The sequence below is a fragment of the Phycomyces blakesleeanus genome, assembly GCF_001638985.1.
Source record: "Phycomyces blakesleeanus NRRL 1555(-) unplaced genomic scaffold PHYBLscaffold_1, whole genome shotgun sequence".
NCBI classification, from domain to species: Eukaryota; Fungi; Mucoromycota; class Mucoromycetes; order Mucorales; family Phycomycetaceae; genus Phycomyces; species Phycomyces blakesleeanus.
This window is the reverse complement of record NW_017265134.1, coordinates 16336-41160: the sequence shown is the minus strand read 5'-3', so window position 1 is coordinate 41160 and position 24825 is coordinate 16336. Positions and strand designations below refer to the sequence as shown.

General features: G+C 36.6%; 6 protein-coding genes and 1 non-coding gene across 7 annotated transcripts; 3 read left to right on the top strand and 4 right to left on the bottom strand.

Annotated features, from left to right (window-relative positions):
• Positions 1–797: 797 nt before the first annotated feature.
• Positions 798–1673, bottom strand: PHYBLDRAFT_137818 (hypothetical protein; the record flags this gene model as incomplete). Its single annotated transcript, XM_018429877.1, has 1 exon — positions 798–1673. One exon carries the CDS (start codon positions 1671–1673, stop codon positions 798–800), a length of 876 nt encoding a protein of 291 aa, XP_018298312.1.
• Positions 1674–2027: 354 nt separating this feature from the next.
• PHYBLDRAFT_73886 (hypothetical protein) lies at positions 2028–2906 on the bottom strand (the record flags this gene model as incomplete). Its single annotated transcript, XM_018442938.1, has 1 exon — positions 2028–2906. The coding sequence occupies one exon, from the start codon at positions 2904–2906 to the stop codon at positions 2028–2030; it is 879 nt and encodes a 292-aa protein (XP_018298311.1).
• Positions 2907–6468: 3562 nt separating this feature from the next.
• PHYBLDRAFT_160921 (hypothetical protein) lies at positions 6469–9044 on the top strand (the record flags this gene model as incomplete). Its single annotated transcript, XM_018434308.1, has 4 exons — positions 6469–6523; positions 6917–7437; positions 7515–7940; positions 7998–9044. 4 exons carry the CDS (start codon positions 6469–6471, stop codon positions 9042–9044), a joined length of 2049 nt encoding a protein of 682 aa, XP_018298310.1.
• PHYBLDRAFT_t27 lies at positions 6490–6562 on the top strand. Its single transcript has one exon. It is a non-coding gene; the product is annotated as a tRNA-Thr (tRNA).
• A 2353-nt stretch (positions 9045–11397) lies between the features above and the next one.
• Positions 11398–12521, bottom strand: PHYBLDRAFT_160920 (hypothetical protein; the record flags this gene model as incomplete). The annotated part of the gene is made up of 5 exons (XM_018434307.1): positions 11398–11484; positions 11747–11799; positions 11973–12040; positions 12124–12175; positions 12452–12521. The coding sequence occupies 5 exons, from the start codon at positions 12519–12521 to the stop codon at positions 11398–11400; spliced, it is 330 nt and encodes a 109-aa protein (XP_018298309.1).
• Positions 12522–12785: 264 nt separating this feature from the next.
• PHYBLDRAFT_160919 (hypothetical protein) lies at positions 12786–13874 on the top strand (the record flags this gene model as incomplete). Its single annotated transcript, XM_018434306.1, has 4 exons — positions 12786–13106; positions 13163–13429; positions 13481–13645; positions 13716–13874. The coding sequence occupies 4 exons, from the start codon at positions 12786–12788 to the stop codon at positions 13872–13874; spliced, it is 912 nt and encodes a 303-aa protein (XP_018298308.1).
• A 1400-nt stretch (positions 13875–15274) lies between these two features.
• PHYBLDRAFT_74144 (hypothetical protein) lies at positions 15275–16157 on the bottom strand (the record flags this gene model as incomplete). Its single annotated transcript, XM_018442988.1, has 1 exon — positions 15275–16157. A coding segment is annotated over one exon (883 nt), but the record flags the coding sequence as incomplete, so codon positions are not given.
• Positions 16158–24825: the final 8668 nt, after the last annotated feature.

Sequence of the window (24825 nt, the reverse complement as noted above, 5' to 3'; positions counted from 1 at the left end):
TTTGAGGTTGGTGGAATTAGTGACAAATGTGTGGACATATAGTTTGAGAACATCAGGTTCTTGAAGACGTGAGAGGTTCCATGTTTTGCGAGATGGTGGTGGTGCATGTGATGTTGGATTGATGGCATATGTAAATGAAAGTGAAAGCAGACGGTGGTCAGAGTTGAGTGAGAGGTCGGTATGAATGTTGAGAGTGGCATTGGTGAGGGATATATTAGTGATAAACAGATCAATGATACTGCTTATCTCCACATTTTGGCGGAATGAAATGAATGTAGGTATGCATGGTGAGAGCTGGCCATTGACAACAGTAAGAGCACGTTCTTCTAACCATTGACAAAGAGCAAGACCTCGAGTGTTAGTAGCATAGTCACCAGTAAGTGAACCCAAACGTGAATTAAAATCGCCGCAGATAATAGTGTCATTGGTCAAAGGAATGGATGAGAGAACTGCAAGAGCATCATGGGTGGACATAGAGGGCGGTAAGTACAGGCATACAATTCTGAGGGAACCAATCTTGATGGCTAAAGCATAATTAGATGACATAGGAATCTGAGTGACAGGATAAGGACAAGATGGAGAAATAAGAACAGAAACACCCATAGAACCTCTGTAGTTGCCAGCTACAGGTGAACCATAAAGATGAATCTGGGACCAAGAAGTGGGGAGACGAGATGGGGGAAGAAGCCATGTTTCAGTGATAAAAAGCATATGTAGAGAGTGACAGTGTTGAAGAACATCATAAATTGCACGAGGCTGCAGACCATTAGCATTCCAAAGTCCTAATGAGATTTCACTCATTCAGACATTGCAACAGAGGTACGACGAGATGGTGATTGGAAATCATGAATACCAGCACCAGGACCAGAAACAGAATGGACAGGAATATCTTCCTTAGAGATCCAGCCTTGATCACAAAAGAAATGACCAACAGGAACAGCAACATGAGGACGAAGGTACTTGAGAGCCTTCATACAACGATCAGAATGAAGTTCAGCAGCAACTTCTTCTAGCTCTGAATCAGAAAGAGACTTATATTTGGGATCTGCAATGTTTTTGGGATCCAAAGGGTCAAACGCATCTAAGATCTCAATGGCAACTGTGGTCAGAGTGGTCTGGAATTTCTCAGCATACTGGTTGTGAACTAGGATGCCAACTACATCCTTGGCAGGAAAATTGATATCCAAGATGCGGCCAGTATCAACACCAAGTGTTTTCAAAGAGTTGCGCACTTCTCTATGTGTGAGACGACGTGAACGTGGGATATACACATATTGATATCCTTTGGGACCAGTGGGAATGGCAAACATTCTAGCAGAAGCAGCAACCTGGCGAACAGAAGGAGGTCTTGGAGTCTTGCAAACAGAAAGAGCAGTAGGAACAACAACAGAGTTGTGAGCAGCAGCAGCAGTTGTAGCCCATGTAGAAGCCTCAGTGCCAGGCTCCTTGGGTGTGGTTGGTGCAGATGATGTTGATGCATTTGTTGTAATTTGGCAATTGCCCTGAGATGCTAATTGAGATCTGAGATCAGCAATTAGCTTTTCCGCATTAACTAATTGAGCAGTTAATCTAGCATTAGTTGCGGCAAGAGATTCAAGTTCATTGGTACGTTGTTGTAGTGACATGAATTGGGCCTGCATGTTCCCCAGAAATAAGGCGAGATCGGGTGACATTCCCGCCTTCTTGGCTCAGGTTAAAGATTATATTTTATTAAAGGAGATAATGCTGGCGATCTATAGATCATATAGCCTCCAAAGTACAAAAAGAAGATATAAAAAAGTCCCAAGGGATCACAAAAGACAAAAAAAAGAGAGGGGAAAGAGAAGATCAAATCATACTAGCTTCAATGGCTGAATCTGCTCTCCACTTTGCAGCTGTGAAAATAGTTGTAACAGTGAAAGGGAGGAGACAGAATTGCAGAACAAAGAACTTTTCAGACAGCAAAGGACAAAAGAGAAAGAAGAGAGATAAAGGGAGTAAAGAACAATGAAAAGTGAAGAGCTATGAAAGAAAAGAAAAAGTCTAAATTATATCCAAAGAGCACCATGTTCAGTCTCATGTGAATAGTCACCATCAGGATTACATATAACATCTATGTGCCAGAGAATAGTCAGCAGTGGTATCCAGTAAGCAGGTCGCGGTTCTTGAGATGACAAAGGCAAGGATGTGATGGCAAAATCAATTCTGTGTATCTGATCTTGGTCAGGTTGAGGCAACTGTTCAAATAGTGCCATAGGAACAAGTGGGCAATCCAACAAATGGCGGCGTGAGGTGTGATCTGATCCACAAGGACATTCCTTTGGTTTGCCTGGTAACCACCCCATTCTCCAACGAATCAAACGGCTACGTTCCACACGTGAGGCTGGCAAAAACAAGATTGGATCAACTCCAAGAACTGGGCGGCATGCTTGAATGAGAACTTGCGTATTAGACTGGAGAAAGGTTGCAAATCCAGCTTCTCTAATGCTTTCAAAATGATTTTTTACAGCACTAGGGCTTCGAAGTTTGAGTGTTGGAGGGAGATTGGACAGAAGATGGGTTTTTCCCAAGGAGACAAGTGAAGAATAGACGGTATGATGACGGTGCAAAAGAGACAGAAGGCACTGGGCTGGCAAAAAGCGTGATCTTATACAGAACTTGGCCATAAGAGCATCGGCACGAAACTTCATACTTGGCAGATTGCAGATGTGCTTTAACACAATTGTAGAGGACGTGGCATGCCCCCCAACAATCATGCGAAGACACTTATCTTGAATGGACTCCAGCACTTTGATATCTTGCTTCAGTAGAGTGGAGATTGCCAAACCATATTCAAACTTTGGGCGGACAAAGGTCTTATACAATCGTGAACTGAGCAGCAGAGAAAAACCAGAACGACAAGCACCAACAGAGTTTAGGGTTGCCATTGTAGCAAGTGTACCAGAACGTCTATGAGTGGCAATGGACTTGGAAGAAATACCCTTATTGGCAAAAGGAACACCCAGATAAATAAACAGGTCAGTGGCAGGGAGAACTTGACCATATAAAAGAAGAGAAACTGGCGAGCTTGCACGTGTTTTGGGATATATAACTTCACATTTGGTGGGGCTCCATCGATATCCAAGAGTAAAAGAGTGGTCTGCAGCAAGGTCTAGCATGGCCTGAACGTCTGAAAGAGAACCAAAAATAGCTACATCGTCGGCAAAGAGCAGAGAATTGATGGGTGTTGAGAAATGAATATGTCCAAAGCCATCTACACCTGAAGGAGCAAGAAGAGCATTATATGCATCCAATGAGGTAGGAGAGGGTGATGGAACATGGGTTGTAGTTTGTGAGTGAGCAACTGTGCGGAGCAATGGGGGCAGGGAGTTGATATATATTGAATACAGATGTGGACTGAGGACAGAACCTTGGAGAACCCCAGTGGCAGGTGAGAACGAGTGTGAAGAAAAGTTACCCAAAAGGACACAGATAGAGACATTGTCAAACATGTTAACCAAGAGACCCAAAAGTGCCGGTGGAGTGCAACGTTTTTGTAAAGCATGCCAGATGATTCGTCGATCCACTGTATCATAGGCAGCCTTGATATCCAGAAATGCAACAACAGGGTAGTGCTTATGACGGTGATAATAGGCTTTCATCAGATCATGGAGACAGAGAGCTTGATCCAAAGCACCACGGTGAGGACGAAAACCACCTTGAGCCACATCCAAAGGAGGAGAGTACTTGTGCAACTGGGGGGCTATACACATCTCAAAAAGCTTACGCAGTACAGAGGTCAAGGAGATTGGTCTGTAGTTTGCCGGGTCAGTTGGACTACCCTTCTTGAAGATTGGGAAGACCTGGGCTTGGCGCCACAAACTTGGAACATATGACCATTGCCAGCAAACTGTAAATAATAAAGTAAGAATGGGTGAGACATGTGTTTTTACAGGTTTTAGCATTTCAGCTCTGATATGGTCTGGTCCTGGTGCCTTGCAGTTAGGCATAAATTGCATGAATTCCTCTACAATTGGTGAGGTAAAGGGAGAGTCATCAGAGGCAAAAGGCACACTGTTACAAGTGGTCATTGGTGCTGGTGGTCGGGTTGCTGGAAGTATATGTCCACTATATACTGTTGCCAAATAGTCACACATTGTTGCTGCTGCTACGGCTGGTCCATCATCGTGCTGGAAAGTATGTTGCGGCTGTCTACGGCGTTTTAACTGCTTTATCTTTGATGTTGCTTTGCTGAAGTCACGTTCCATAGACTGACAAAAGACATGCCAAGACTGACGTTTTGCTTGCTGAACCTGAGATCGGAATTCGGCCTGTGCATGCTTGTGTTTAGTCCACCAAACAACTTTGTCAATACCTATTGCTAGGCGCCATTTTTTGTAACATTGGTTACGACGATCTGCTGCTGTTTGCAAAGCTACATTCCAGAAGGATTTCCAATGATTTGGGCGAGAGGGTCGATGTCCAATTGAGCTATTTAATGAGTCATAAATGAGTAAATTGAACTCATCAGTGATAGCATCAATGTTGGGTCTAGTGAGTGGTGGATTCTGTACAATGTCTTGCAAGGTGGAAAGGAGGGAGGTCGAGTTTTGATTGAAGGTATGAGCATAAAGAGCATGGACATCAGGTTCATTGAGGCGTGAGAGGTTCCATGTCTTGCGTAATGGTGGTGGCATATTGGTAGAGTGCTGTAGATCATAGGTAAAGGAAAGTGATAAAAGGCGATGATCTGATCCAAGAGACAAGTCAGTAGCAATATGAAGAGAAGGATTGATGAGTGGCATATTAGTTATAAAGAGGTCAATAATACTGCTGATTTCATAGTTGTTGCGGAAAGAAATATATGTTGGTATGCAAGGTGCAAGATCTGCATTTACAACTGATAGAGATCTCTCTTCTATCCAAGAACATAATGCCAGTCCACGAGAATTTGATGCATAGTCACCAGTAACAGAGCCAAGTCTTGCATTGAAGTCACCACAAAGAATGGTATCATGTGTTAAAGGAATGGAAGAGAGTACATGTAGGACATCATGAGTGGGCATATTTGGTGGAAGATATAAGCATACAATTCTGAGTGAGCCAATTTTGACAGCCAGAGCATATTTGGAGGGCATAGGTATTTGAGTGACGGCATAAGGACAGTGAGGTGATATGAGAACAGAAACACCCATAGAGCCCCTATAGGTGCCAGCTACAGGAGACCCATACAAGTGAATTTGTGACCATGATGTGGGAAGATGTGAGGGAGAGAGAAGCCATGTTTCTGTAATGAAGAGCATATGTAAGGACTGACAGTGTTGAAGGGTATCTTGAATGGCTCTGGGTTGCAGGCCATTGGCATTCCATAATCCGATATTGAGATTACTCATTCAGACATAGTGACTGATGAGCTGCGCTGACGTTTGAACAAAGACCCGCCAGTAGCATTGGTAAGAGTAGTACGTGTTGGTATTTCATCTTCACTGATCCACCCTTCCTCACAAAAGAAGTGACCAACTGGGATAGCAACGTGTGGGCGCAAGAACTGTAGGGCTTGGAGACATCTATCATGGTGAAGCATGGCAGCAGTGTTGGCAAGTTCATGAGTGGACAGAGATGCATACTTGGGATCAGCAACATTATCAGGATCAAGTGGATCAAATGCGTCCAAAATCTCAACAGAAGCAGTTGTCAGTTTGGCCTTAAATGTATCAGCATACTGGACATGAACAAGGATGCCAATGACACCTCTGGCTGGGAAGTTAATGTCCAAAAGTCGAGAAGAATCCACACCAAGAGTGCGGAGAGAGGAACGGACTTCTTTGTGCTTAAGGCGTCTTGATCTTGGAATATAAACATATTCATAACCTGAAGGACCAGAGGGAAGAGCAAACATACGAACAGAAGCTGCAATACGGCGAGCAGAGGGAACAGTAGACATTTTTGGGGCAGTTACAGGAAGAGAAACACTGGCTTTAGTAGCCCAAGTGGAGGCTTCCAGACCTGGTTCTTTGTTTTTGTCAGGAGCACCTACTGCGCCGGCTGGGTTCGAAAGTGAAATTTCTGAAAAGTTTTTTTCAGGTGCACTCTGAGATCCTAATTGCTTCTGCAGATTAGCAATTGTTGTTCTAGCATGATCTAATTCAGTAGTTAGTCTTGCATTCTCTGCTGCAAGTCGCTCCAACTGGTCGGTTCTGTTTTGCACATTCATGATTTGTGCCTGCAATGTTGTCAGGAATGAGGTAAGCTCGGTTGGCAATCCCTGCATGTTGCCGATTTGCAAATTGGCCATTGGGATTGAGAATGCAGATGGCGTGATGTTGTCTGATTGAGCTGAAAAATTTTTTGCTGACAGCTGGGATACCAAGGACAAGGACTGCACTACTTTTGGCAATGGGAGGTACGTTTTTCGTGATGGATGGATCGTTTTGCGTAAAGATGTTGATGGATGGATACACTTTATATGTGGATTCGTCAAAAATAAAATTTTGGAACCAGGCAAATAAAATGCTTAAGCGAAAGAGCAGTGCCTTCTTGGCTCAGTTGGCAGAGCGTCTGCCTAGTAAGCAGAAGGTCGCCAGTTCAATTCTGGCAGAAGGCATGTTACCTACTTAACACTGTAAACAACAATTTTTTTTCTTGTTTATGGTGTCGTTTTCGATCTGGGTTGTTCTTCCAAAGCTATAACACAGCCAAAATTGGTCAAATCCACTGGGAATCATAAAAGATAGAAAGATATAGTATCTCCTTATTTTATCCTACGGAGAGTTTGAATTAGTATTTAATTTAGTTCTGTGGCTTTCTAACTTTAATGACAGACAGTGGCTTTTGCATCTTACACATGGCATTCTTTTTTCACCAAATAATCACTTCCCTCTTTCTTAAAAATAAACTTCATTTATGTTTAACAACAATATAAACAACACTATTTATGATATTTCCACCATTCAACAAGTCTTGATCAACTTGCCTTTGGAAGGAATCAAGATGCTTCCTTTGAATTTGGCAATATTAGTAAAAGCTAGTGAATGGGAAAAGTGTCTGGAGCGAATCAATGTCTTATGCTCAACAAAATGGAATAAAAAGCATAAATATTCTGGAAAAGGTTTAGTTTTTGGAGAGACTAAAAAATGCCACTGTGCTGGCCAATATATAACAAACCGCCAATTACGTCTTGCCCAGAAAGATACGAAGGCATGCTCTTGTACAGCTGCCTTAAAAATCATACAGCATCTCAACAACCCCAATGTTGTTACATTTTGCCAAACAAGGGCACATGTAAACCATGTTCCTGGAGACTGGGACGAAGTCAGAACTCTTCCTTTGCCTTCTGAAGCCATAAAGATTATTGAAGATCAGTTGAAAAGTGGCAGCAGCTGTAGAAGTACAAGAATTTCAGTTCTTAGACAGATTGATAGTTGGGGAGTTGGCGTTAGAAAGCCTAATTATGAAGAAATTTACAACAGAATGAGAAAGGTTTGTCAATGAATATAACAGAGCTTTTGTATTAAATTAATATTTATATATCAAATAAATACTCGTATATAAAATAGATGACTACTTTGTTATATATGTTTGCTTCTGATGAAAATGCATTTATTTCCATCTGGTTAAATGTAAAGCTAGCAGAACAAAACTATTGCATTTTTGAAATCAATCTTTCTGTTTATAATGACGGTAAAAAACAATTTGCCTTTGGATTTCAATTACCAATGCAAGTTTCAATCATGAGAATCTCGCAATCTTTTTGTCTCGATACCGCCCATTCCATTTCGTCCAGAAGCGACGAAGTATTATATACTTTGGTCACTCGCCATTCTCAAACAGGAAAGGGATTCCTTGTTGCATACATGGTGACAAACAACCAGACAGCCATACCCATCAAACTTTGGCTTGACCACCTTCGCATTAAGAGCAGCTTTGTACCAATAAATATCACCATTGACTGTAGCATTATGGAGGTTAATGCAATCAAAGAAGTATTATCTCATGCTACAATTCACTATTGTGATTTTCATGTTCTTCGCGCTTGATAGCACAACCTTGACAACAAGATTAAACTTAATGCCTCTTATACATCAGAACAACTTGGGAATTATAAGACTGCACTGAAGAACTATCTGAGACACATTCTTATTGAGTCCAACGAAGACATGTTCCTAAGAGCAATTGAAGATTTTAAACGGATAGTTCAGGAGCAACCTCAGTTTTTGAAATATTTTGAGAAGAAATGGACCGAGAACGAAGAATTGTTACAAAGATGGAGGTGCCCGTACATTAGCCAACAACATCAGAGATATGTAACAAACAACTATGTAGAATCATGGCACAATCAACTCAAAACAATCTACTTTGGTCGTACACGCATCAGAAGATTGGATCGACTGATTTTTATCTTGACAAATGATGTGGAGTTCTATTTTGAACAAGAGGTTGAGCGTATTCACTTCAACAATGGTAAGATGGGTCCCATTGATAATGAGTTAGCAAGAAATTCTTTTGTTGCTTCAAAAATCCAAAATGACATGCTCCCTTCCATGATTCTCAACCCTTTGGGTGAGACTGGTAACAGCATGGATGATTATAATGATGAGTGGCAAATAAGATCTTTTGTAACAGAAGATAAGTGGTATACTGTCAATATATCAAATGACTTGATACAAAGCTGCACCTGTCTGAACTTTCTGACCTGCCAGATCCCATGCAAGCATTCACATTTGTTGAAGCATTACTGTGAGGCAAAATTCAGCTTCATCGAGCAACGGGAGATAGCAGGAGTGGTATTGAACCAACAAGACGCTGTAAATGCAAACGAGAACGAAGTTGAGAAAGAAGTAGAGCAGGAATTAGAGAGTGGAGGTACTGCTGAAGATAGAGGTGTATATGTCTTTGACGAAATTGCAGCTTATTCTGCAACAATGCATCACAGCTTTGAAGATCTTCAAACTTTGAAGACAATTCCTGGCTTAGATCAAATAAAGACAGATCTTATAAAAAAAGTACTCGCAAATGCTGTGAGGTTGATAGATGAATATAGAAGTGAGAACCCTTCATATTTTAGAAACTTGAATACTCAGAGATAATAATAAAAATAATAAATATATATCATTAAAAGATCTTAAAAGTACAAGAAAAAATATTTCTGATTGATATAAACAAATACAATTCTAATTGAATTTACCAAAAGTAAAACTTGTCACTACCTCAATGGATTTTCAAAATTCAAACTCTCCATCAGATAAAAAAAGAAGATACTTAAAGACGCGGTGGATTATAACAGACCGTTCATTAAGGACAATCAAGATATTCCAAAGGCTTCGTTTTGTACTATACCTGAACATGTTGTGTGTTTGGACACACCAGAAAATGCTACAGCCTTCCAAAGCCCATATTCTATTCCATATAAGATGCAAAGTGTGGTGGATAAACAGGTAAAAGAATGGCTGGACAATGGTATAATTGAAAGAGCATCTGCAAACACACAATGGAATACGCCTTTGACTGTTGTCAAGAAGACGAATGGTAAAGGAGAAATTACTGGATATCGTATGTGTCATGATTCCCGGTTAATCAATTGTCTGTTGAAGTCAATAGATTGTATGCCCCTGCCATTAATTGGTGAATTGTTTGAAGATTTAAAGGGTGCAAATATTTATTCCACTCTGGATTTGAAATCTGCGTTTAATTCTTTGAGGTTGAACCCAAAGGACACACACAAACTTAGTTTCACATGGCGTGGTGTACAGTACAAACCTATTGGTACAGTGTTTGGTATAAAGCATGTCAGTTTACAATTTCAAAGAACTATGAGTATAGCTTTGGAAGGACTATCTTTTGTATAGTTTTTTGTGGATGACATTGTTTGCGTAAGCAAAACGTTCGAGGAACACAAGGAACACTTGAAGCAAGTCATTGAGAGATTAACAAGGGTCAATTTGAAGTTGAATCCGAAAAAATGTCATTTCTTTCAGAAAGAAATTTATTTGCTTGGTTTTCATATTTCACCTGAAGGGATTACAATGGACCGCAGAAAACTTGTTAATGTTCTTGAATTTCCTCAACCAAAGTCGAGTAAAGATATCCAAAGTTATTGTGCGTTGATCAACTATTTTAGAACGTTGATTCTGAATGTATCTTCCATTATGTTGCCACTAGATTCATTGAGAAATGAAAAGTCGATTACCCATTTATGGACAGATAAGCATCAAACTGCATTTAACAACTTGAAAAAAGCACTTTTGAGTGATCTGGTGTTGTTGTACCCAGATATGAACTCTCCTTTTAGTATCAGCTGTGATGCATCTCTTACTAGTATTGGTGCAGTGTTGTATCAAGTCAAGGATGGCAAGAAAAAAATATATTTCTTTTGTGGCTAAGAGCTTATCCCAAAGTGAAAGAAAATATTCTGCGACCAAAAGAGAATTACTAGCGTTAGTATTTGCACTCAAGCGTTTTCACAAGTATGTCTATGGTTCTCACTTTACCTTGTACATGGATCACAAGGCATTGACATATCTTCACACCCAACATGTTGTGAATCTGATGATGATCACATGGATGGACACAATTTTACAGTATGACTTTAAGATTGTTCATTTGCCTGATGTTTCGAATGTGCTCCCTGATGTGTTGTAACATTTGTCTGAAGAGACTGAAACATTATCATATGAACTGGGTGGGGATAGTGTGGTTAGATCCATCATGAGAAATGGTGCTGTCACTATAGAACTGCTAACAGACATCTTGAGTGGTGAGTACTTTACTCCTCCCACAGAAAATAAAAGGAATAAGTTATTAGTTGAAGAACATTTGAAAGGTCATTTTGGTGTAGAAGCTATACTACATGCCTTAAAGAGAAAAGATATTTATTGGACCAACTTGAAGAGTCAAGCAAGTGATCTTATACAATTGTCACTGCAAAAGGAGGGCCAATTCAGTATACTAAATCTTGACCAAATACTGTCTGAATGAATAAAATTCAGCATGAATTCGATCGGAATTTATGATGCCAATTTTTTAAAATTCGTGAGCTAAATGAATACAATTAGTATACTGAATTTTAGGAACGCAAAAAGAAAAAGTGTGATATACTTTTATGTGATATATTTTGGTCGTGAAAATATAGACGCACTTTTATCAGACCGCAGATTTTTCATTTTATATTGGTTTTGGGGTTTTTTTTAAATACAGCACATAACATTCAACATCTTTTTATTACTATATATGGGTTGTTAAAGAAGAGATTTGGTCAAGATTTGGTCAAGATTTAGTCAAGATTTAGAGGTTTATGGGTCATTTTAAAGGTTTTTATTGGTTTGAAAAAATTTTCTTATTGTTTCTAGCTGTTTCTATTCGTCTACATCACTAATCGTCTTCTGTTGCAATTGGGTAGAAACATCACACTCGATGCCGTCATTTATTTTAGTGGATACTATGTTATTCCTTTCGAACATCCATTGGTCCACCCCTGGTGCAATCGACCCCTACTGTATTCCATTGCTTGCTGCGGCACGCCTTCTTGGCCTGTTTGTTTACTTTTATAAAAAATAATTATAGGGTGGATTAGAAAGAATGTTCTAGGTATATTTATTTGAGAGCGACAGATTATTTAAAAAATATGAATGTACTTACAATAAAGTTAAACACGAGAACAGATGGATGTCTTTAACATAAAGATAGATATATCAACGTTTTAGTTAAATGTCTCAATTATAGTAATATTGTCTATAAAAATAATAACTTTTGTTAATACGATGCAAAGTAAATAAGACTATGGTTTGCTTACCAGACAGTTCAGAAAACAGAAGAGTTGACAAACACAAAATACAATGACATTGTCTATAAAATATAATCTTTTATTAGAATGAAATAAAGAGTATCAGACTATTTTTTGCTTACCAATTATTCAATACAATAGAAGATGCAGCATGCGGGAAATGGAGATATTATCTATAAAATAATTTCTTTTCATTAGAATTACATACAAAGAAGTAGAATGATTATTTACTTACTTGTCTGTCTGTAGAGAATAAGAGTCGGTGTATAATCAAAAAAAGAGGACCGAGATAAAGACCAGTGACTATAGAGTGTATGGTATACATAAGAAAAATAATAAATACAAGTTGTATCTTGAAGGTGCACGTTAATACTTATACAACATACCATTTTGTAAACCCTCCCAAGGTATATGTCTTTGTTAACGGGCCAGAAAAATCTAAGCAGAATAATTAATACATAAATCGTGAATAAATATTCAAGTATATTTTTATTACCTTTTTATCATTATTTTTGAGGCAGTTAAGAAGGACTTGGTGGTTTAAAGCATAGTGTATCATGCTAGAATAAAAACAACAAGATGATTAGGTCTTGAAACTTTGATGTGAGTTGATGCTTACCATGTTAGACATTAAGAAAGAAGTAAAGAAGAAGAAAGAAAAAATTAAAAAAAAAAACGGGGGAAATTCAAAATTATAATTTTATGACCGTTGACCCTGAGAAACTGATAGAATCAATGGAGCAAATTGAAAGTCATTCAACCCATCCCGATTGAGACAAGACATTACGTACTAAACCATAATCTCTCACATCTTTGTAATGGATGTAAGCTATTACAAATGCCTTTCCAAGTCGGCTTATAAAGAAAAGTATAATATAGAGAGCAAAATGCTATAAAGAGCATCATCAGAAAAATAATCTTTTGGTGCCTTACTTTCCACCTTTACGTATGTTTTGATTTATTTTATTATTTTAAAGAAACCCGACTCTAATTATTAAAGTATTCACATTGTTTCCATTTCTTTCATTAGCCTTAAATATCTCAATTCATGTCTTCTAATACGCAGCAATCCAAAAAAACGAAAAAGACGACTACAAAAAAGTCTGTTCAACAAACCGCTGGGACAGCAGCAAGCACAAGACAACGGGAAATTCTTCCCAGCTTGACAGTTAGCGCAGAGCTAGATGGTACTGTCCTGTCCACTTTGTCCACCATGAGCACCCGACTGAATGAATCTCATTCACTTCTGGAGAAGGTCTACCACAACATGGGAGCAACCAATGGCCAGAATAACAATTCGAACCATAGTCCCATCGGTCAGGCTCTTACTACAGGAGAATATATAAAGTACCGCCTTCCAACGGTTTCGGTAGGATATATACTAGTAATAGAATATTGCAAAGTTACTTACATTATATTTTGCAGAGATTGATCCGTTCTCAAACACGAGCAGTTCTGGCAACAATGCCATTGACAGTCAATGAGGGCGCCTTCTCGACATCCAACCGTCCCATTGCTGATGTAGTGCAGAGCTACACACATCAGCAAGCTGAAGTAAAGTCTGTTTCGTCTGCAGTTGTGGAAGAGAAAACCCAAAGACATATTTCGTATATGCTTCAAAGGGCAAAAGCTTTGCCAGAAAAGATAGCTCAACAAAATCGGATTTCTCGACGCCGGTCCAGAAAGAGAAACGTAAGTATAGTCAACAGTTTTTGTGTAAACTATTTTAACTTTTTTTTTCAGATTCTTGCAGACTACAAGGCAATTCACTTAGCTGACAAGGCAAACCTTGAGTCTAAGTTTGGTGAGACTGTCGTTGACCTTCTGGACTATGACATGTTGTCTGATATTGAGTCAGATGAGGAGAAAAATAAAACTAGATATACTCCTAGAAATAGACATCTCTTGGTAAGGCTCTCATGATAAAAGTTATTTTTTTTAATACTTCTAACTCAAAAGTATTTATATTATAATGCAGGTGGATGAATACTTTACTGTTTTGAAGAAACAGAGACTTGCTAACAAGGGACCAGACGTCATTGGCAATTCTGTCTATCCAATTATTTTGAGAAACACCGAGTTATCGAATGAGAAAAAGGCACGTGTTGCTGCTTGGATTCACACACGCCAACAATAAATCGTTATTTTGTTTACAAAGTGCATATAGTACTTTAATGATTTTTATTGATTGTGTTGAATGATGTGGGGTGAAGTGGTAAAATATAATCAGGCAGTATTGTCAAGATGAGAAGCAATTAATATATAAATAAAAGGAAAAAGAAAAAGACAAAATCAAAAATCAAAATAATAAATTATTTATTTTATTTTATTTTATTTTATTTTATTTTAAAGCCAATTAATAAAAAAAATATATATACAAAGCAATTATTTAATTATATAACCCTGATTGTTTTATCCTCGTTTTTTTTTATTGGAAATTATAATACCGATATTAGCAAGAATATGTAATAAAGGCAAAGAAAATGGTAAATGTCGGGTATTAAATATACAAGTTTTTTTGTCTTTTATATTATTGATAAAAGCAAGAGAAATAAATAATGGTTTTTACTATTTGTTAATAGTTAAAAAAAACTGGTAATATAATTTACTATTGCTCTTTTAAATACTTAATAAAGAAGTAATGTTAAAACTAAATAAGAATACAGAGATAAATAAAGCTAAACCTTTTTACAGTCAAAAAAACTTCTATTATAATTATTTATACTGGTAACCTAAATAGTTGTTATTTATTTTTTTATGTGACTACTTTTCTAGGCAGTGGAATAACCAGGTGCTTTTGCGTCCCACTCTGCATTTTATGCGTAGTCAACGCAAAGCACAAATGCAGACGATGCACTGGAACAATGCACGAAGCATCTTCTTCCATAAATCCCTTGTCCCACAACTGCAGACCTTGATCAGCTAATGGCTGATGACTACTTGAATGGTAGGCGGGAAACCATTTAATGAATGCGAACGTTGACACTCTTTTGACTCCACCGATCTTGATGGTATGAGTAAATAAATACTCTATTTGACCAGGGAATTCAGATACATCGTCATTTGTTCTCTCAAGAAACAATACCCTCACAAAAGACCCGCGCTTCTTCTTTTCACCACTGCAGTACTCTTGCCCCAGCAACGAAATCTTCTTCACCTTTTGAATCCGATTGTTCACAAATACATCCTCACCAATTGGGATTCTCCCTACCACACAGAAGGAAACACTTGTACTCCGGTAAGCCTTGACATAGAATTCAAATAACCACTGATAGTGATCATCCTTCATCATAGTCAAAGGCTGCAACTTGATTGGCAATGTGGTCGGGGGCAAGGCCTCACTTCCGGTGACATTGTACCATGGATTTGTAGCAGCTTGCTGGAACATTGCTAAGCTAAATGGCAACGCAGGAGGGTGGCCAGCATCCAAATTCAAGGGAGAAGAGCTGTCGGAATTTGATTTTACTTGGGCAACCCCCTCAAGGAACTCTATCAGTGGTGATGAAAGATTGGTAGAATACGCTCGAAGAAAGCTACCAATGAATGCTTTCTCCAGGAAGACTCTCATGAAGGTGACCTCAAGACCATTGCGACGGTTCGTCTTGATGTTCTTCAACTTGCCGTTGTATCTCTCGAAGCTATACAGCCAGAATGCGTATACCGGACCAAAATTAAGCATTGACTCACGCAAGTGCATATGCAAGTGCATATTTGGCGTGATGCTGCTCTCTCCATAAAGAGTCTCACACTCTTTTCCAAATTCTCCAAGGAGCTGGTGTGCGCTGTCAATTTCTGAATATGTGACTGAAGGACCGGTCAACTTTCGGCATGCTTTTACAAAGAGAGTCCAGTTTTTGTAGTCGTCTTCAGGCAAAGCGTCTTTTAGTACCACCAACGAATAAATCAGACACCACGATTGCCACTCGTCTGCCTTCATATACGGGAAACCAGATTCGATCTTTGTTGATAAAATGGCATACCCAGGAGGAACAAGAATACCATCGGCAAGACGTTGCATACGGACGAGAACAGCAGTTGGGAGATACCTCAGGTCTTTCCAAACACTGATCATACGCTTTGCTGTCCCAAGAAACAAATTGTGCATGGGATCAACAATTGTGCATCGGACGGGATCAAAGTAGTGTAGGCGATGCAACTCGGAAAAACGGGTGCCATGCTGCTTCTCCAAAACAGCTCTCTCTGCATCAGATTCTGCGCAGAACCACATCTCAGCTTCGGTTGCATTTTCCTCTTTTGTTCGGGAGACCCAGTTCTCATGATCGAATCCAGAATAATTGATCTTACTTGTTCCAGCAACAACAGTGAAATGACGCTTGCATATGTGACAGGCGTTTGTACTTGCAAATCCTGTAAATCCAGCAGTCTTTCTTGCAGCAGGTATGTCGCAAGCAACACACATAAGAGCAGCGCGGATACTAGTACCATTGGGGAACTCTGGAGTTTTCATAGTTATGCTGCCATATAACTCTACCAGCTCGTCTACCAGAGGTTCCAAGAAGTTGTTCATCTGGTCGATCTTCGCTTCCTTTGGACCAGGCATGACACCGACAAGGATAATGTTTTCTGGCTTCATTCTTTCTTCCCTAGGCAGGTTGTTCATTGACAGGTACAAGGCCCCACTTGCATGTGTACGACCCTCGAACGGTTGAAACCAATCCACATTCAATGTCAACATCAAAGAATGGTCGTGATTCACAAAAGGCTCGTAATCTTCATCAAGGAGCTCAGACCACATTGCACCATCATAGATGTCCAACAAGGTACTGTTTACGGTTTCCCTTGATCTCCATTGAACGATTTGATGCTCGAACCCAGGTTTGGCAAAATGCTGTGCCAATGCATTCTTGAGCGAGTTGTATGGAAAAACCATGAGAGGGACGGCGCGATCAGCTTCGGTGTCAGAGAAAAGAGGATTTCCGCAGTATGTTGGTGGTGTGGTTGTGTATTTTTCGAATGTGCAATTTGGTTGGCGATTGCCTGGTAGGTAAATTGCAAAGCACTTGTTGCAGACAGTGTATTTGATGATGCTTTTTGTCATGAAATTGAAGCCGGTCATAGTCTTTAATGCATCAATGGTGAGTGGGAGATCGGTATCCTTATCAAAGGCAACAAGAAGATGGCGGAAGAATTTCAACATAGCAGTTCCACCTGCTTGAACCAAGTAAAACGTCTGAAAGATAACGCCAAATAGAGCCATAAATTGGCTTATTTGAGACATTTCATGAATTTTCAAAGAAGCAACTACAAAGGCAAGTATTTCTGTTAATTATTTGTAACACAATTTATGTATATTTCTTTTTTAAATGTATGCATACCGGAAGCAACCATGTCTTCAAAATCTTCAACACCGGCAACCTCAACTTCGCTCTCATCTTCAGACTCATCGCTTGAATCAGGATCGTCATTGTCAGAAGCCAATGATATTGTCTCGACATCAGACTCTTCGAATTGAAAAATCTCGTCTTCTCTCAAAAAAGATACACTCTGTACGGTAGTTTCGGCTGATACAATAGAATAATTGTCTTCATCTATAGTAAAACCAGACTATTAGCTATCTAAATTATGATTTATTAAAAAGAAATTTTATACTCACAATCAATCGATGTTTCAGATACATCTACCATCTCAACGTCTGTCTCTTCTTCGACAACTTCTGTATTAACTGATAATTAACAAAAAAAATATTAGATTACAATTTATCCAGTAATGCGCGTACTACTCAAATGTCATTTACCTCGATTTTTTGGGCCAATGTCTAATAACTTATCAGCATTATTATGACGCTTAAAGGTCTGTGCATTTTGCAAAATTCCGCCAATTGCATTTTTGGTACATGATGAACATGTACACATAACAGTGTAGGTTTTAGTTGTAGAATTCATAACAGTAAGAATAATATTAATAATAATAAAATAATAAAGAGGTGTATACTATATTTTATTTTCATCTTTTATATGTCTCTTATTTTTGTCATTAATAATGAGTTGATATATCTTGTTCACTATGTCATTGACTACATTGAGCTTACCGTCCCTATTAGTAAGAATTACAAATGGATTTTGATGCAGCGATCTTTTCTTAAAAAAAGTGTGCCTGATTATTAATGGGGCTTCAATTTAATAATCACTGATATAATGGCGTAGTTTTTCTCTTTCGCGTTTTTTTAACATGACATCAATTCTCGCTCATTTTGGCAAGTGGCCTTTTTTGGATTATCTTTTTCTTGTATTTTTTATGACATCAATTCTTGCTCTTTTTTTCAATTTTTTTTAATATACTTTCTTATTAAAAATAAGTCATATATCATACATTATTATATTCTAATAAAATTCGGTATTTTTTGCAATGCAATAAAAATATTATTGAGTCTAAATTAGGTGCATCTGTAACAACAAGTTTTTCCTTCCAGAAAAATAATTAAATACTACATTTAACATTTAATATTTTATTTTTATTTTTTATTTTTCTGCCAAGTCAATTGAAACATATATTTTTTAAGACAATTGTGCGATTTATTGCCTAATTAATAAATATTTGTGTTTGTATCTGTGTTTATTTAATATAATCAGAAAAAATTGCGAATTCCCATCTCAAGAAAAAAATATATTGAAAAACGATGGTGTTTGAAATATTTTTCCAAATTTTGCCAAAATTCAAAAAATAAAATTCGACCGAATCCACCCTCCTTTTGCAGTGTGACAGCTGATCTGCTATATATATAAGTGGATAATAGCTGATCTGCTATATATATAAGTGGATGACAGCCGGTTTGATATATATATATGTGGATGACAGCCGGTCTGCTATATATATATGTGGATGACAGCCGGTCTGATATATATATAAGTGGATGACAGCTGATCTGCTATATATATAAGTGGATGACGGCTGATCTGCTATATATATAAATGGATGACGGCTGATCTGCTATATATATAAGTGGATGACAGCCGGTCTGATATATATATAAGTGGATGACAGCCGGTCTGATATATATATAAGTGGATGACAGCTGATCTGCTATATATATATAAGCTGATTATAGCTGATCTGCTATGTATATAAATGGATAACAGCTGATCTGCTATATATATAAGTGGATGAGAGCTGATCTACTATATATATAAGTGGATGACAGCCGGTCTGATATATATATAAGTAGATGACAGCTGATCTGCTATATATATATAAGCTGATTATAGCTGATCTGCTATATATATAAATGGATGACAGCTGATCTGCTATATATATAAGTGGATGACAGCTGATCTGCTATATATATAAATGGATGACGGCTGATCTGCTATATATATAAGTGGATGAGAGCTGATCTGCTATATATATATAAGCTGATTATAGCTGATCTGCTATGTATATAAATGGATAACAGCTGATCTGCTATATATATAAGTGGATGAGAGCTGATCTACTATATATATAAGTGGATGACAGCCGGTCTGATATATATATAAGTAGATGACAGCTGATCTGCTATATATATATAAGCTGATTATAGCTGATCTGCTATATATATAAATGGATGACAGCTGATCTGCTATATATATAAGTGGATGACAGCTGATCTGCTATATATATAAATGGATGACGGCTGATCTGCTATATATATAAGTGGATGAGAGCTGATCTACTATATATATAAGTTGATGACAGCTGGTCTGATATATATATAAGTGGATGACAGCCGGTCTGATATATATATAAGTGGATGACAGCTGATCTGCTATATATATATAAGCTGATTATAGCTGATCTGCCATATATATATGTGGATGACAGCTGATCTGCTATATATATAAGTGGATGACAGCCGGTCTGCTATATATATAAGTAGATGACAGCTGGTCTGATATATATATAAGTAAATGACAGCTGATCTGCTATATATATAAGTGGATAATAGCTGATCTGCTATATATATATAAGCTGATTATAGCTGATCTGCCATATATATATGTGGATGACAGCTGATCTGCTATATATATATGTGGATGACAGCTGATCTGCTATATATATAAGTGGATGACAGCCGGTCTGCTATATATATAAGTGGATGACAGCCGGTCTGCTATATATATAAGTAGATGACAGCCGGTCTGATATATATATAAGTGGATGACAGCTGATCTGCTATATATATATAAGCTGATTATAGCTGATCTGCTATATATATAAATGGATGACAGCTGATCTGCTATATATATAAGTGGATGACAGCTGATCTGCTATATATATAAATGGATGACGGCTGATCTGCTATATATATAAGTGGATGACAGCCGGTCTGATATATATATAAGTGGATGACAGCCGGTCTGATATATATATAAGTGGATGACAGCTGATCTGCTATATATATATAAGCTGATTATAGCTGATCTGCCATATATATATGTGGATGACAGCTGATCTGCTATATATATAAGTGGATGACAGCTGATCTGCTATATATATAAATGGATGACGGCTGATCTGCTATATATATAAGTGGATGACAGCCGGTCTGATATATATATAAGTGGATGACAGCCGGTCTGATATATATATAAGTGGATGACAGCTGATCTGCTATATATATATAAGCTGATTATAGCTGATCTGCTATGTATATAAATGGATAACAGCTGATCTGCTATATATATAAGTGGATGAGAGCTGATCTACTATATATATAAGTGGATGACAGCCGGTCTGATATATATATAAGTGGATGACAGCCGGTCTGATATATATATAAGTGGATGACAGCCGGTCTGCTATATATATAAGTAGATGACAGCTGGTCTGATATATATATAAGTAAATGACAGCTGATCTGCTATATATATAAGTGGATAATAGCTGATCTGCTATATATATATAAGCTGATTATAGCTGATCTGCCATATATATATGTGGATGACAGCTGATCTGCTATATATATATGTGGATGACAGCTGATCTGCTATATATATAAGTGGATGACAGCCGGTCTGCTATATATATAAGTGGATGACAGCCGGTCTGCTATATATATAAGTAGATGACAGCCGGTCTGATATATATATAAGTGGATGACAGCTGATCTGCTATATATATAAGTGGATGACAGCTGATCTGCTATATATATAAGTGGATGACAGCTGATCTGCTATATATATAAGTGGATGACGGCTGATCTGCTATATATATAAGTGGATGAGAGCTGATCTGCTATATATATAAGTGGATGACAGCTGGTCTGATATATATATAAGTGGATGACAGCCGGTCTGATATATATATAAGTGGATGACAGCTGATCTGCTATATATATATAAGCTGATTATAGCTGATCTGCCATATATATATGTGGATGACAGCTGATCTGCTATATATATATGTGGATGACAGCTGATCTGCTATATATATAAGTGGATGACAGCCGGTCTGATATATATATAAGTGGATGACAGCCGGTCTGCTATATATATAAGTAGATGACAGCTGGTCTGATATATATATAAGTAAATGACAGCTGATCTGCTATATATATAAGTGGATAATAGCTGATCTGCTATATATATATAAGCTGATTATAGCTGATCTGCCATATATATATGTGGATGACAGCTGATCTGCTATATATATAAGTGGATGACAGCCGGTCTGATATATATATAAGTGGATGACAGCTGATCTGCTATATATATATAAGCTGATTATAGCTGATCTGCTATATATATAAATGGATGACAGCTGATCTGCTATATATATAAGTGGATGACAGCTGATCTGCTATATATATAAATGGATGACGGCTGATCTGCTATATATATAAGTGGATGAGAGCTGATCTACTATATATATAAGTTGATGACAGCTGGTCTGATATATATATAAGTGGATGACAGCCGGTCTGATATATATATAAGTGGATGACAGCTGATCTGCTATATATATATAAGCTGATTATAGCTGATCTGCCATATATATATGTGGATGACAGCTGATCTGCTATATATATATGTGGATGACAGCTGATCTGCTATATATATAAGTGGATGACAGCCGGTCTGATATATATATAAGTGGATGACAGCCGGTCTGCTATATATATAAGTAGATGACAGCTGGTCTGATATATATATAAGTAAATGACAGCTGATCTGCTATATATATAAGTGGATAATAGCTGATCTGCTATATATATATAAGCTGATTATAGCTGATCTGCCATATATATATGTGGATGACAGCTGATCTGCTATATATATATGTGGATGACAGCTGATCTGCTATATATATAAGTGGATGACAGCCGGTCTGCTATATATATAAGTGGATGACAGCCGGTCTGCTATATATATAAGTAGATGACAGCCGGTCTGATATATATATAAGTGGATGACAGCTGATCTGCTATATATATATAAGCTGATTATAGCTGATCTGCTATATATATAAATGGATGACAGCTGATCTGCTATATATATAAGTGGATGACAGCTGATCTGCTATATATATAAATGGATGACGGCTGATCTGCTATATATATAAGTGGATGACAGCCGGTCTGATATATATATAAGTGGATGACAGCCGGTCTGATATATATATAAGTGGATGACAGCTGATCTGCTATATATATATAAGCTGATTATAGCTGATCTGCCATATATATATGTGGATGACAGCTGATCTGCTATATATATATGTGGATGACAGCTGATCTGCTATATATATAAGTGGATGACAGCCGGTCTGCTATATATATAAGTGGATGACAGCCGGTCTGCTATATATATAAGTAGATGACAGCTGGTCTGATATATATATAAGTAAATGACAGCTGATCTGCTATATATATAAGTGGATAATAGCTGATCTGCTATATATATATAAGCTGATTATAGCTGATCTGCCATATATATATGTGGATGACAGCTGATCTGCTATATATATATGTGGATGACAGCTGATCTGCTATATATATAAGTGGATGACAGCCGGTCTGCTATATATATAAGTGGATGACAGCCGGTCTGCTATATATATAAGTAGATGACAGCTGGTCTGATATATATATAAGTAAATGACAGCTGATCTGCTATATATATAAGTGGATAATAGCTGATCTGCTATATATATATGTGGATGACAGCCGGTTTGATATATATATAAGTGGATGACAGCCAATCTGATATATATATAAGCTAATAATTATTAATCTGGTATATATATAAGCCAATAATCATCAATCTGGTATATATATAAGCCAATAATCATCGATCTGATATATATATAATCTAATTACAGTTAATCTCATATATATACAAGTAGATAACAACCAATTTTATATATGTATAAGTGGATAACAGTCAATCTGGTATATATATATAAGTTGTTAACTACCAATCAGGTATATATATAAGCTGTTGACCACCAATTGAGTATATATATAACCTGATAACAGGTGATCCACACTATATATAAACATATGATACTCAATCTGATATATATATAAGCTGATGATAGCTGATCTGGTATATATATAAATTGTTGACCGCCAATCAGCTATATATATATAAAATATTAACAGTCTATCTCATACATATATAAGCTGATATTAGCTAATCTAGTATATATATAAGCTGTTGACTGCCAATTGGGTATATATATAAGTTGTTGACTACCAATTGGGTATATATATAAGCTAATAACAAATGATCTGCACTATATATAAACATATGATATCCAATCTGATATATATATAAGTAGATAACAGTCAATCTTATACATATATAAGCTGAACACTGCTGATCTAGTATATATATAAATAAATGATATCTGATCTGATATATATATAAATCAATAACAGTCAATTTATATTATATATATATATTTATCACATCCAATTTACTACTTATATAAGTTAATAAAATATAATATATAATCAATATTAGCCAATAACATTTGATTTATTACTAATATTAGCATATAACATCTTATCTATCTCTGATATTAGTCAATACCATTAGATCTATCACATTATATATATTCACACTTGTCAATATCCAAGTCATATCCAATCATCTCGTCAAATATAAGTTACATACTCTAATCATATTTAATCTTTAATTTTATATATATTCACAACTCTTTTATAATCTTTATATATATATATATAGTATATAAATACATTAAAATTATAATAAATATTAATAAGTTGACTTGTTCATATATTTTTTTATTGATTTATATAATAATATTTTGATTTTTATAAGAAAATTAGTAAAAAAATATGAAAATTAATTTTTATTAATTCTGTACTTGCTCTTTACATATTTTGATACTTTTATATTATACTACTAAATTTTCTTTATATAGCAAAAAAAATTAAAAAATTATTACTTAGTAAGAATTTGAACTTTCATTAGAAGAGATATATTTAATTATTGTCGGAACGGCTTTTTGATAGATTAAAGTTAAATGTTTTTCCATGCCAAGCTTTTACATAGTTGTTATTTATATAACCTATCTTCCCACACTAAAAATGCCAAGACTTCTCACGCTAGGTGCATTCAGACTAACCAAAAAAGGAAATTTTTGCGAAAAAAGCAATTTTTTGTCATTTTTTCCCACAAATTCAATGGTATTGTTTACGTAGATCATTTATGCAAGATTATGCATGATTATGCACGTTATATAACAAGTATAGCCAAAAGTTACCAATTTTTTTCAGCAATGCAATTGTATTGTTTACATTACGCGAATATGCATAATGACGTATGTCACACAAACTTTATTTTTTATATTTTTATATATGTTTAAATTCTCTTATATGTGCCTATATATAATTATGCAATATTATGCAAGATTATGTAAGCTGATAATAACTAATTGATACTATATATAAACTAATTATAGCTGATCTCATATATATATAAGCTATTGATAGTTGATCTAGGATAAATATAAACTGTTGACCACTGATCTGGCATATATATAAGTTGTTGATTGCCGATCTAGTATATATATAAGCTGTTGACTACCGATCTGGCATATATATAAGCTGTTGATTGCCGATC